This window comes from Dendrobates tinctorius, unplaced genomic scaffold (assembly GCF_039654945.1).
Source record: "Dendrobates tinctorius isolate UK_male_01 unplaced genomic scaffold, ASM3965494v1 ptg000017l, whole genome shotgun sequence".
In the NCBI taxonomy this organism is placed as follows: Eukaryota; Metazoa; Chordata; class Amphibia; order Anura; family Dendrobatidae; genus Dendrobates; species Dendrobates tinctorius.
In genome coordinates, this window is record NW_027361685.1 from 5,612,141 (window position 1) to 5,627,421 (window position 15,281).

The 15,281-nt window shown below is 37.8% G+C and overlaps 2 protein-coding genes across 2 annotated transcripts in view; one reads left to right on the forward strand and one right to left on the reverse strand.

Annotated features, from left to right (window-relative positions):
* The window catches only part of LOC141082330 (gastrula zinc finger protein XlCGF66.1-like), a 55,977-nt gene extending 51,633 nt beyond the window's left edge, over positions 1 to 4,344 (reverse strand). Inside the window, exons 1-3 of the mRNA XM_073566277.1 lie at positions 4,307 to 4,344; positions 4,203 to 4,207; positions 3,919 to 3,944 (exon numbers count right to left, since the gene is read on the reverse strand). Of these exons, the coding sequence (XP_073422378.1) occupies positions 3,919 to 3,944; positions 4,203 to 4,207; positions 4,307 to 4,344 (69 nt within the window). The remainder of the gene's footprint in view (positions 1 to 3,918; positions 3,945 to 4,202; positions 4,208 to 4,306) is intronic.
* LOC141082412 (oocyte zinc finger protein XlCOF29-like) overlaps positions 1 to 15,281 on the forward strand; it is a 264,186-nt gene that overhangs the window by 89,275 nt on the left and 159,630 nt on the right. The window lies entirely within an intron of this gene.

Here is a 15,281-nt window from a genome sequence, read left to right on the forward strand (position 1 = left end):
ACACATACATGTCATAGAGACACATTTATATATATATATACACACATACATGTCATAGAGACACATTTCTATATATATATATATATATACACATACATGTCATAGAGACACATTTCTATATATATATATACACACATACATGTCATAGAGACACATTTCTATATATATATATACACACATATATGTCATAGAGACACATTTCTATATATATATATACACACATACATGTCATAGAGACACATTTATATATATATATATATATACACACATACATGTCATAGAGACACATTTATATATATATATACACACATACATGTCATAGAGACACATTTCTATATATATATATACACACATACATGTCATAGAGACACATTTCTATATATATATACACACATACATGTCATAGAGACACATTTATATATATATATACACACATACATGTCATAGAGACACATTTCTATATATATACACACATACATGTCATAGAGACACATTTCTATATATATATATACACACATACATGTCATAGAGACACATTTCTATATATATATACACACATACATGTCATAGAGACACATTTCTATATATATATACACACATACATGTCATAGAGACACATTTCTATATATATATATATACACATATATGTCATAGAGACACATTTATATATATATATACACATACATGTCATAGAGACACATTTATATATATATATACACACATACATGTCATAGAGACACATTTCTATATATATATATACACACATACATGTCATAGAGACACATTTATATATATATATACACACATACATGTCATAGAGACACATTTCTATATATATATATATACACATACATGTCATAGAGACACATTTATATATATATATACACACATACATGTCATAGAGACACATTTCTATATATATATATACACACATACATGTCATAGAGACACATTTCTATATATATATACACACATGTCATAGAGACACATTTCTATATATATATATACACACATACATGTCATAGAAACACATTTATATATATATACACACATACATGTCATAGAGACACATTTCTATATATATATATACACACATACATGTCATAGAGACACATTTCTATATATATATATATACACATACATGTCATAGAGACACATTTATATATATATATACACACATACATGTCATAGAGACACATTTCTATATATATATATACACACATACATGTCATAGAGACACATATATATATATACACACATACATGTCATAGAGACACATTTCTATATATATATACACACATACATGTCATAGAGACACATTTCTATATATATATATACACACATACATGTCATAGAGACACATATATATATATACACACATACATGTCATAGAGACACATTTCTATATATATATACACACATACATGTCATAGAGACACATTTCTATATATATATATATACACATACATGTCATAGAGACACATTTCTATATATATATATACACACATACATGTCATAGAGACACATTTCTATATATATATACACACATATATGTCATAGAGACACATTTCTATATATATATACACACATACATGTCATAGAGACACATTTCTATATATATATACACACATACATGTCATAGAGACACATTTCTATATATATATACACACATACATGTCATAGAGACACATTTATATATATATATATACACACATACATGTCATAGAGACACATTTCTATATATATATACACACATACATGTCATAGAGACACATTTCTATATATATATACACACATACATGTCATAGAGACACATTTATATATATATATATACACACATACATGTCATAGAGACACATTTCTATATATATATATACACACATATGTCATAGAGACACATTTCTATATATATATATACACACACATGTCATAGAGACACATTTCTATATATATATACACACATACATGTCATAGAGACACATTTATATATATATATATGTTATACATGTCATAGAGACACATTTATATATATATATACACACATACATGTCATAGAGACACATTTCTATATATATATACACACATACATGTCATAGAGACACATTTATATATATATATGTTATACATGTCATAGAGACACATTTCTATATATATATATATACACACACACATGTCATAGAGACACATTTCTATATATATATACACACATACATGTCATAGAGACACATTTATATATATATATATGTTATACATGTCATAGAGACACATTTCTATATATATATATATACACACACACATGTCATAGAGACACATTTCTATATATATATACACACATACATGTCATAGAGACACATTTCTATATATATATACACACATATATGTCATAGAGACACATTTCTATATATATATATATACACACACACATGTCATAGAGACACATTTCTATATATATATACACACATATATGTCATAGAGACACATTTCTATATATATATATACACACATACATGTCATAGAGACACATTTCTATATATATATACACACACACATGTCATAGAGACACATTTCTATATATATATATACACACATATATGTCATAGAGACACATTTCTATATATATATATACACACACATGTCATAGAGACACATTTCTATATATATATATACACACATACATGTCATAGAGACACATTTCTATATATATATACACACATACATGTCATAGAGACACATTTCTATATATATATATACACACATACATGTCATAGAGACACATTTATATATATATATGTTATACATGTCATAGAGACACATTTCTATATATATATATATATATACACACATACATGTCATAGAGACACATTTCTATATATATATACACACATACATGTCATAGAGACACATTTCTATATATTTTTGTAATTCATACAGTTCTTCATAGCAGTATAGCTGATGAAACATTTGCCGGCTTTTGGATAATCATTCTCCTGCCCGGCATGAAATGACACATGGTTTACATATAGTTAACCATTTCATTTCATGTGTTTTTGTTATGTCTATCACTATTAATTAGATGAGGGTTTGTGGGTAAAATTTTGGAGTTGTAGGGGTTAATTTAAGGGGTTAATTCGTTGTATGAAACTGCAGGGACTCCCGCTGACGTCACTGAGGCTGCAGGGAGTCCCCGTAATTTAATACAATGAATTAACCCCTTAAATTAACCCCTACAACTCCATAATTTTACCCACAAACCCTCATCTAATTAATAGTGATAGACATAACAAAAACACATGAAATGAAATGGTTAACTATATGTAAACCATGTGTCATTTCATGTCAGGTAGGAGAATGATTATCCAAAAGCCGGCAAATGTTTCTGCGGCTATTCTGCTAAGATGAACTGTATGAATTACAAAAATATATATAAATGTGTCTCTATGACATGTATGTGTATATATATATATGTGTCTAGATCTATTCATTCTTTGTGTTGGGAAACCTGTCATTGGGCTCCATTATATGTCCGTTTTGCTATCCTGCGAGAAAATCTCGCCAGACGGATGTCAATCAGATGCTTACATGTGATTAAAATCGCATCAATGAAGAAAAATCGCATCAACAACGGATCACTGGTTAAGAAACCTTTGTGCGATTTCGGACCGTTAAAATCGGACCGTTTTTTCAATCGTTGTGTGTGACTCCAGCCTTATAAAAAAAAAGGGAATCACTCATCTGTCAAAGCTCAGTGGCAGAGTGGGAAGGACGATGTGCTCCACACCTGCAATATTACACTCAGGATCGCACCGCAGGAGGAGCACACGGCGCTTCTCCCAATACCACACGGCTGTTACATCTCCCGCACAGAGCCAGATTATACAGCGACCGGTGTAAGTCACATCCCAAAGTTTAAAAACTCACTCCTTCAGCAGCGTTATTAACACCACCTGAGGATAGCAAATCATGTCAGAGGATGATTTCTTTAGGACAAAGGAATGATTGGTTCTATATAAATATTTCTGAGAGGAATATTAACAAACTTAGAAAAATATATATATATACCAGTAATCATTTTTATAATTGTACTGGGGTCCACAGACAGTCCGGAAAGAGGAGAGGGTTAATGCTCTGTAGAACTACTATTTCTCTGGAGTGGAGATAGAGTAGAAAAAATTGATAAAACAGTGTTTAGGGCTTTCCCTTACCCGCTCTGTGGGAAAAAGAGAGAGTGACGCTCTATATTAGTAATTATGGTGTAAAATGTATCAGGAAGGACCAAGAACACCTAACAAGGGGGACAAATACTTACTTGGCGTTACTCATCCCATTTTCTAACCGCAGCACCATCGGTTTAATCCTATTACTGTGGAGCGCTTATAGTTAATAAGTCTCTAAATTTAAAGGGCTTACTAGTCATAAAGGAGTATGATGGAAATAATTATATTAAAGACACATTAAAAATACTTCCCTTATAAAACATGAATAAAATCTTTTATAACAATTAAATAATCATCACGTATTTCATGGTGAAATTCCTTATAAACTCCCATAGAAAAATAAATATCAAAGGACCTCCATAAATATTAAAAAATATAAATAAATGCATATAACAACCTCCATTAGTAAATTAAATAAAAACCTCTGTGATCTCATGAAGACCCTGTGGTTTGAGGCTTCTTAATTTATAGATCCAATATACCTGTTTCCTGTTTAATTTCAGAATCCTATTTGGAATATGAGTAGGGATATGATCAATAGGAATAATTTGTAACTTATTAAAATCTTTATTATGAACTAAGGTATAATGTCTCGTAAGACCATGGGTAAGAAGTAGAGATGAGCGACTTTGCCTTTTTTCAGGTCGAGTCGGGTTTCACGAAACCCGACATTCGCAAAAGTCGGGTCGAACGAAATCGGCCGATTATTGTGAAAAATCGAAGGCCGACTGAAACACGAGACCCAATGTAAGTCAATGGGGAAGAAAAGTTAGCAAGGAGTGGAGGACAGGAAACACACCTACAGTGCCCATTTTAATGCCAAAAACATCAATTCTTATTCCTTAAGCTTGTCAACCTTAATTTACTTTATAATAATAGTTAGGCATTGAAAACTGGGGGTTATTTGGCTAAAGTTGTGGGGGGGGGTAGGGCTGGCTCCAGATTTTCGTGGGCCCAGGGCCAAAGAGTGTCACTGGGCTCCTTTAACACATGACACAATTCATGATCCTTTGATACGGCAGAGAAATAGCGGTACAGTACTATGAAAAATACTTCACTTCTTACATCACATGACTGATATCCATTTTAAATTCTCCAATAGCTCCAAAAACAGACAGTATATTCCTCCATACAGTATTATGGCCACCGCATAGTCCCTCATACAGAGTAATGAGGCCCATATATTTCTCCATACAGAATCATTGGTCCCATATAATGTTCGATACAGTATATGATGAGCTCCACATAATGCTACAGTATATGTTGTTCACCATGGATGAAGCTCCAGTGTCTTATGGGCCCAAATAATGCTCCATATATAATGGGCCCCATTTCTAATGCTCCAGTGTATAATGGGCCCTGTAAGTGCTGCTCCAGTGTCTGATGTCAACCTTTGGAATGCTCCAGTGTATGGTGGGCCCCAGATATCATTCTCCAGAGTATAGTGCTCCCCAAAAATTGCTCCCAACCTTTAAAACAATTAAATAAGTCTCCTCGCTAGGGAATCCCTGTACTCTGGACTCCTCGTCGTCCCCATCTTCCATCTCTCTGCACTTGGACTGTTTAGGCAGAGGGCGTACAGACGTGATGTCATCGCGCTCTTTGACCAGAATGTCACTGTCAGGAAAAGTGTTTGGTTTCCGGGGGCAGTATGGTTGCAAAGCTGAACCTTAAAGGAATGTCCAGAAGGGCACCACCAGGAGTGGAGCCTGCGGCTTAATTGGACTCAACACGGGCAACCTCAACCATGCCATCCACAAAAAAGCTGCACAGATTGCAAGCTTAATTCCGTTAACGAACGAGACTCAGGCATGCCCCCGCGTCCGCGTCCAGCTTACTAGAGGGACACGCAAGGCTCTGGCACGCAAGATCGGCCAATAACAGGTCTGTCATGCCCTTACATGTCCGGGGCTGCACGCGTGCTACAATGAAAGGACCAGCGTGTATCGCTTACCGGTGCGGATAACACGCTGAACCCCGTTAGTGATGGGGATCTGGGATTACAATTCTTCCCCACAAACAAGCATTTCCCAGTAAGTGCAGGTCAACCGTAATCCCAGAATTAGGCCTAAACGGCATTCCAGAAAGAATGTGAAAAAATTAAGTGCCCAAACCACAGGTGCTGTAGCTTGCTTAACAGCTGGGCTCCTCTGCTGAGTACCACACAGTTCTTACATAAACAGGCGGCATAGCTTGGTTCACGGGTGGCCAACTCTGCTGAGTAGCATACACAGTTACTAGGCCCAAAGTATTAAGTGGTGTAAATGCAGTCAAAAAATGGTTCTTTCATAAACAGGCGGCATAGCTCGGTTCACGGGTGGGCTCCTCTTCTGAGTAGCAGACACAGTTACTAGGCCCAAAGGGATTTTCAGGACAATATGCGGTAAAAAATTATTAGAAAAACGAAAAAAGTGGTTGGTACCGTGTTAGCCAGTAGAAAAAAAAATAACAGAAGCATACAGTCTAGATCACGTGAAGTCATTATTTCCCTCTACTCCTCTTTGGTCAGACCTCATCTGGAATATTGTGTCCAGTTTTGGGCACCACATTTTAAAAAAGACATCAACAAACTGGAGCAAGTTCAGAAAAGAGCGACCAGAATGGTGACCGGTCTGCAAACCCTGTCTTATGAGGAAAGGTTGCAGGATTTGGGAATGTTTAGTTTGCAAAAGAGAAGACTGAGAGGAGACTTAATTGCTGTCTACAAATATCTAAAGGGCTGTCACATTGTAGAAGGATCAACTTTATTCTCATTTGCACAAGGAAAGACTAGAAGCAATGGGATGAAACTGAATGGGAGGAGACACAGAATAGATATTAGAAAAAACTTTTTGACAGTTAGAGTGATCAATGAGTGGAACAGGCTGCCACGAGAAGTGGTGAGTTCTCCTTCAATGGAAGTCTTCAAACAGAGGCTGGACAGACATCTGACTGGGATGATTTAGCGAATCCTACTTTGAGCAGGGGGTTGGACCAGATGGCCCAGGAGGTCCCTTCCAACTCTACGATTCTATGATTCTATGATTCTATATATAAAGTGCTCTCAGTGAGAGAAACAAAATATGAATCTTGTGGGTATGATACCTTTTAATGGCTGATAAATAATAGTGAATGTTGTTACAAAGCAAGCTTTCGGGACTGCTTATGTCCCTTCATCAGGTTGATATGACAAAATATGTGAAGAAACCTTATTTATATACAGTTTAAAGCACAACATTTCAATTAGCAAACAATGAGCTTGGAGAGAGAATCCTTAATTAGGTAAGATTAGATGGGAGTTCTGTGGAAACTGTTTGGGTAAGAATACAAGGACAGAACAATGGAAAGGACACCATTGTAGGCATTTACTACAGGCCGCCTGTGCAAGCCGAAGATATGGATGAACTCTTTATGCATCAAATGGCCAAGTTCTCCAAAAAATATGACATAGTTGTCATGGGAGATTTCAACTATCCAGACATTTGTTGGGAATCTCTCTCAGGCAAAACTAACAGGTCAAGGAAATTCTTATCCTCTCTTGCTGACAACTTTATCTTCCAAAAGGTAAGGGAGAAAACAAGGGGAACTGCTACCTTGGATCTAATCCTTATAAACAGGGAGGAAATGGTTGAGGAGGTAAAAGTGGCTGGGACCCTAGGAGGTAGCGACCATGCTATTTTAGAATTTTGGATAACTAGAGGCGGAAGACCTGTGAAGACTCAGACGTCAAGGTTAGATTTCAGAAAGGCAGATTTTAAGGGATTCAGAAAGAGAATTGGAGGGATCCAATGGCTGGATATCCTTAAAGACAAAAATGTCCAGGAAGGATGGGAAATCTTGAAAAATGAAATTCTCAAAGCACAGTTGTTAACAATTCCGAAAAGAGGGAAGAATAGGAAGCATTTAAGGAAGCCAGGATGGATGAACACAGAACTTAAGCACATGCTAAAAAGGAAGAAAAAATGTTTATAAAATGGAAAGAGGGAGGCATATCTAAAGAAGAATATAATGCTGTCTGCAGAACCTGCAGGGCACAAATCAGATTAGCTAAAGCTGAAAATGAACTGAGGCTTGCAAGAGATGTCAAAAGCAATAATAAAGGATTTTGGGGATATGTCAAAAGTAAAAGAAAAGTCAAAGATGCTATAGGATTTTTACAGGATGAAAATGATGAAATGGTAAGACAGGATGTTGAGAAGGCTGAACTTTTAAATTCCTATTTTGCATCTGTTTTCTCTCAGAAAGGAAATGCAACATCAACTGTTATTCACTGTCCTATTAAGGGAATAGAAGAATCCAGGATATCTATAAACAGAAAGATAGTGAGGAAACACTTAGCTAACCTAAATGAATTCAAGTCTCCAGGTCCAGATGAATTACACCCCAGAGTACTGAAGGAGATAGCAGAAGAAATTTTTGAACCCCTCTCCATAATCTTTGAAAATTCTTGGAGAACAGGAGAAGTGCCAGAAGACTGGAGAAGAGCAAATGTTGTTCCTATCTTCAAAAAGGGGAAGAAGGTGGACCCAGGCAACTATAGGCCGGTGAGTCTGACTTCTATACCAGGAAAGATCTTTGAACAAATTATTAAACAACATGTATGTCAATACCTGGATAAGAATGAAGTGATTAAACAGAGTCAGCATGGGTTTGTAACTAATAAGTCATGTCAGACTAACTTAATTTCCTTCTATGACGGTATCACTGATTGGGTGGATCAAGGAAATGCTGTAGATATAGTATATCTTGACTTCAGCAAAGCATTTGACAAAGTCTCTCATACAATCCTTATTGAAAAAATGACTAAGTATGGAATGGACAAGGCAACTGTTAGGTGGATTCATAACTGGCTTAGTGATCGGACCCAAAGAGTGGTCGTAAATGGCTGCACATCCAGTTGGAAGAATGTCTCAAGTGGGGTACCACAGGGCTCTGTCCTGGGCCCTGTATTGTTCAACATCTTTATCAACGATTTAGATGAAGGAATTGAGGGTAAACTGATTAAATTTGCTGATGACACAAAGCTAGGAGGGATAGCTAATACTAGAGAAGAGAGAGAGAGGATTCAAAAAGATTTAAATAAACTGGAGAAGTGGGCAGCAACTAACAGAATGGTTTTTAACAGGGAGAAATGCAAAGTACTACATCTGGGCAATAAAAATGAAAAAAGCATATATAGAATGGGAGGAATAGGGCTAAGTGATAGCACATGTGAAAAAGACTTGGGTATACTAATAGATCACAGACTGAATATGAGTCAACAGTGTGATGCAGCAGCAAAAAAGGCAAATGCAATTCTAGGATGTATTAACAGAAGCATACAGTCTAGATCACGTGAAGTCATTATTTCCCTCTACTCCTCTTTGGTCAGACCTCATCTGGAATATTGTGTCCAGTTTTGGGCACCACATTTTAAAAAAGACATCAACAAACTAGAGCAAGTTCAGAAAAGAGCGACCAGAATGGTGACCGGTCTGCAAACCCTGTCTTATGAGGAAAGGTTGCAGGATTTGGGAATGTTTAGTTTGCAAAAGAGAAGACTGAGAGGAGACTTAATAGCTGTCTACAAATATCTAAAGGGCTGTCACATTGTAGAAGGATCAACTTTATTCTCATTTGCACAAGGAAAGACTAGAAGCAATGGGATGAAACTGAATGGGAGGAGACACAGATTAGATATTAGAAAAAACTTTTTGACAGTTAGAGTGATCAATGAGATGAACAGGCTGCCACGAGAAGTGGTGAGTTCTCCTTCAATGGAAGTCTTCAAACAGAGGCTGGACAGACATCTGACTGGGATGATTTAGCGAATCCTGCTTTGAGCAGGGGGTTGGACCAGATGGCCCAGGAGGTCCCTTCCAACTCTACGATTCTATGATTCTATGATTCTATGATTCTAGGTAGTGTGAAAGGTTTTGTGATATCAAAGGGCTACTTGGAGGAGATAGCTCAGATATGGTAATGGGTCATAAAACCTTCTGACAAATTGAGTCCTGTGTGAATAGAATCAAAGATTGTAAAGAATTTCTGCTCCCACACTCTCCGATGTGTCTGTGATTTAAAATTGCCTTTTAAAATGACAACTTTCATATTGCCTATGTTGTGTCCTGGACCACAGAAATGTTTGGCCTCAGGTAAATGGGTTTTTTTGTCTGTAATTGTATGACGATGAGACCTCATCCTTGCTCTCAGTCTCTGTCCTGTTTCTCCAACATAGAGGCCACCCACAGGACATATATTGCATAGAATTAAATACACCCAGCTTAAAATGTCATTTTTAAATCAAGGTTACCATCCCACCTCCATTGATGATCAGATCGTTAGGGCCACAAGGATCTCTAGAAGTCAAGTACTTCAATACAGAAAAAAAGAGGAAAATCATCGTGTACCACTGGTAGTGACCTACAACCCACAGCTTGAAATACTCAGAAAAATGGCTAAGAAACTTCACCATATCCTACACAAGTATGACAGGTTAAAAACACTATTCAAAGACCCCCCCTTGCTATGTTACAGACAACCTCCCAATCTAAGAAACATCGTTATCCGAAGTTCAGTGCCCTCAGATTCACCAAGAGGAACATATCCTTGCAATGGGAGAAGATGCAAAACCTGCATTCATATAGAGACCAAAGACAAAATCCAAATTCCCAACACAGCAGGACTATAAGATCCCAGGGACATTCACATGTTCCTCTTCCAATGTGGTGTATTTAATTCTATGCAATATATGTCCTGTGGGTGGCCTCTATGTTGGAGAAACAGGACAGAGACTGAGAGCAAGGATGAGGTCTCATTGTCATACAATTACAGACAAAAAAACCCATTTACCTGTGGCCAAACATTTCTGTGGTCCAGGACACAACATAGGCAATATGAAAGTTGTCATTTTAAAAGGCAATTTTAAATCACAGAAACACAGGAGAGTGTGGGAGCATAAATTCATTAAAATCTTTGATTCTATTCACACAGGACTCAATTTGTCAGAAGGTTTTATGACCCATTACCATATCTGAGCTATCTCCTCCAAGTAGCCCTTTGATGTCACAAAACCTTTCACACTACCTATCTAATCTTACCTAATTAAGGATTCTCTCTCCAAGCTCATTGTTTGCTAATTGAAATGTTGTGCTTTAAACTGTATATAAATAAGGTTTCTTCAAATATTTTGTCATATCAGCCTGATGAAGGGACGTAAGCAGTCCCGAATGCTTGCTTTGTAACAACATTCACTATTTGTTAGCCATTAAAAGGTATCATACCCACAAGATTCCTATTTTGTTTCTCTCACTGAGAGCACTTTATATATAAAATTATTAGAAACACACACGGTGTAGCTCCTTCACAGGTGTACTCCACCGCTGGCTACCAGACACCGCTACTATGCCCTAAAACTAATAAAAGACAAATCTGAACTGAGAAAAATAAGTTAATGTGTATGCACAATGTAAGTGCATATTAACACATGACCATTAACAAGAGAAAACAAAAAGCAAAAAACACAAATATAACTAAAAAGTAAAAAATATACTGCAAATAATGCATTATTTGCAGTATATTTTTTACTTTTTAGTTATATTTGTGCTTTTTGCTTTTTGTTTTCTATGCCCTAAAACTGTCTATTATCATTGAAAACCATTATTAATGTGAAAAAAAGATACACTTTTGTTTAACAAAACGTTCTCGAACGGAAACTCGAACAGCCGAATTTTAATCAAAGTGTTGTAGTTCGACGAACGGATCTAACACCGCCCAAAACAGCTAGAATTTGAACTTGGCCAACAGTTGCACTCAAACATCACTCAACTGTAATCAGGAGGCAGACTCAGACGGTCTCAGGCACAGTATGGATTCGACAAGATTGCAGAAAGTTGAGAAAGGGTACAGTATCTCCGGATAACAGGTATATATAGCAGAGTTTAAACATTTTAATCTCCGTGTTTATTTCCGGAGTACGACAAAGACACTCACAGCCTCAGTATGGATTAGACAACAATCTAAAAAGTAGAAAAAAGGAAATGTTTTTGAAGCATACACCAGTATACACTGTTGGGGTATTTTTAAATCTTCATATATATTTCTGTCCCAGTAATACAGTCCACACTCTCCGCAAGAGGAAACGAGATGGATAAAAGTACAAACATAAAGTCGAGTGATTGCAGAAATTTAGGAATTACTAATCAGGGGAAAAACTTCCGGGAGAATTCTCAGAGGCGATGCTGACCCTCAATTACTTTGTGTGTGGAGACAGCGAAAACAGTTCTTTGTGAAGAAAGTGTAGCTGTATCGCAGTACCGTTGATCCCATCACCGTTACTCATCTCCTTGAAAATTTTGATCACAAGGAGAAATGCAGACATGGTCCTCACTGCCTATCATGATCTGTCAGGTAACTTTGGAGTGCAAAAGACACAAGCCACAGGCTGTAGGCGATGCTATTGGATTGGCATGAAAGGGCATATTTAAAAATGTGGGCAGGAATGTCACAAGTCTGAGTAGGAAAACTGTGAAAGCTGATGACCGGCACTGCATCTCATTGTGAGTCGACATCCATAACAAATGGAAGCCATTGATCATCTGAAGATAGAGCCCAGCAGGACAGGGCATAGCTACGTCTTAACCATCATCTATCAGTTCACCAAATTTGTAGTGGAAGTCCCAGTGAAGTATTTAACAGCCCAGATTACACAGCGGTGGAGCAGGGAGAGGTAAGTATTGCAAGTGCTGGGGCCCTGAGCCAGCAGGGGGGGGCCCACTCATGGGCGGCGGTACTGACACAGGGCCCCTCATAGTATGCCGGTGTGTCTGACGGCGGGTGTGCACCCCCACCATCAGAGACACTTGATTGTACGATGAGGGACCCTGTGCCAGTGCCGTCACCCAAGAGTGTGCCCACCCACCTGTCCAGGGCAACGGCTCTCGCATGGGTGCATGCACCAGGTGGTGACCCCGGCCCTGTGGGGGGAAGCAGCCCAGTTACGGAGGTGGAAAAAATGGCATATATTGATGTTGGACATTCAGCAGCTGCAAATGGAGGAATTGGAGAAGTCAGAGGAAGAGGAGGACAAAAGCAAGCCATTTTTCTTTCACCCTATGTGTCATCAGGGGAAGGTGGGACAAAATCCTTTGAAACCCATGCATGGTTCATTTTAATGAAGGTTAGATCATCAACATTTTGGGTTGACAGACGGGTCCTTTTTTCTGTCAGGATTGATCCAGCAGCACTGAAGACTCTTTCGGATAGCACACTAGCAGCAGGGCAAGCGAGCTCCAGTAAGGCATATTGTGCCAATTCAGGCCAGGTGTCCAGTTTACAGGCCCAATAGTCAAAGGGGAATGACCTGTGAGGGAGAACATCGATATGGGAGAAGAAGTTTGTAACCATAGATGACAACTGCTGTCTCCTGTCACTTTCAATTGATGCAGTATTACCAGTCGTGTGAGCGGTACTTGAAAAATCAGTCCACAACATGGTCATGAAACCCGTCTCCAACGCCACTTCAGATGTGTGCACCACGAGCACCTCTTCCATGTTGCACCCTACGGCTCGTGTGAGAACCATCACCGCTGCTGTGTCCTGGGAATGCCTTAAACAAATGGTTTACCAGAGTTGCTTGTTTGTTAGCCAATATTAGCTCTAGGTTCTCCTGTGGCATGATGTTTTGGAATTTGCCTTTATAGCGTGGATCCAGGATGCAGGCCAACCAGTAGTCGTCATCGTTCATCATTTTGGCAATGCGGGGGTCCCTTTTTAGGATCTGCAAGCAGGGTGGATAAAAATCAATGTTTTTTTTAAAAAAATCAAAAAAATCGGATTTTTTTATTTAAATCGGATTTTTTTCAATAAACTGCTTTTTGAGGAAAATATTTTACCATCCAAAGGTTCTTCCATCATGAGATAAAGCTGAGTTGTTTAACTCAGTAGAATAAAGGCTGTATATGTGTAACATTCACAATGCCATGCTCTTCCAGAGGTTTCTGTAGGATTAGTGCGCAGTTTCTCTCCTATATTATCACAGACGCTCGCTTTACTTACGCAGTTCTCAAAACTGAATTTGACTCCGCAGAGCAGCCTCTTCTTCACGGCAAAAATGTTACAACATGAACAGAGTTGAGAAAAAGACCTTAATCCTATTGTTCTACAAACCTATGAATACAGAATCAACCCCTTCAGTGCCAAGTCCAAGAAGTTAGACAATATGTTTCTGATTGTTTGGAGTGGAATAGATCTGCACAACACAAGAAGAATGTGAATCTAAGTGTGAGGAGGAGGAAGGGCAAGCAGACAAGAAAATGAAAGTGAAACTTTGAGCACAATACTGCAGCATAGCCACAGACAGACAAGTCTGGATCTGTTTGTGTGTACGATCTGAGGTTTATTACATTCTTTCCTTATAATGGCAGCAGGCCGTAAAAGAGACCCAGTTTGGGAATATTTTAATGAAGCTCCTTCGCCTATCGGTAAGGCAGGCATGCGTGCAAAATGCAAATGATGCAACAAAGAGATGCAAGGCCTGGTGGCGCGAATGAGGCAACATCATGAGAAGTGCGGTGATGAAGATGACCAAAGAAACACTTCTGAACAGGCAGGATCTTCAGGTTGGTAAACATTTTTATTGAATCCTATTTCTAAAGACTGAACTGTCATGTGTGAGAAAAATTATATTTCTTATTATTACTGCATGTTACTGTCATTTGGTACAGTTATGAAGAAAAACAAATATTCCTTTTGGGGCAGGGGCAGTGATGTGTTGTGTACAATAAGCAGAAATTGTATAAACAATAAAATAACAGCATTGACTTTTTTTGTTTAGGGGAATTCATGGATTCTGGAAACTATCCACCTCCAAGATCACCATCATCCTTTAGTGTGGGTCCGACTGACCTCGGTCTCCTGGCTCTTGGGACCCATCTTAAAGGGAACCTGTCACCCCCCCAGGGGCGTTTTTCAGTTAAAGAGCCACCTTCAGCAGCACTAAGGCTGCATTCTGTGAAGGTGGCTCTTCTTTTTCTGACCCCCAGTAATGCCAAAATATTGACTTTTATAATTAGCTCCTCTTACCTGTAATGTGTCCCATAGGTATGATGT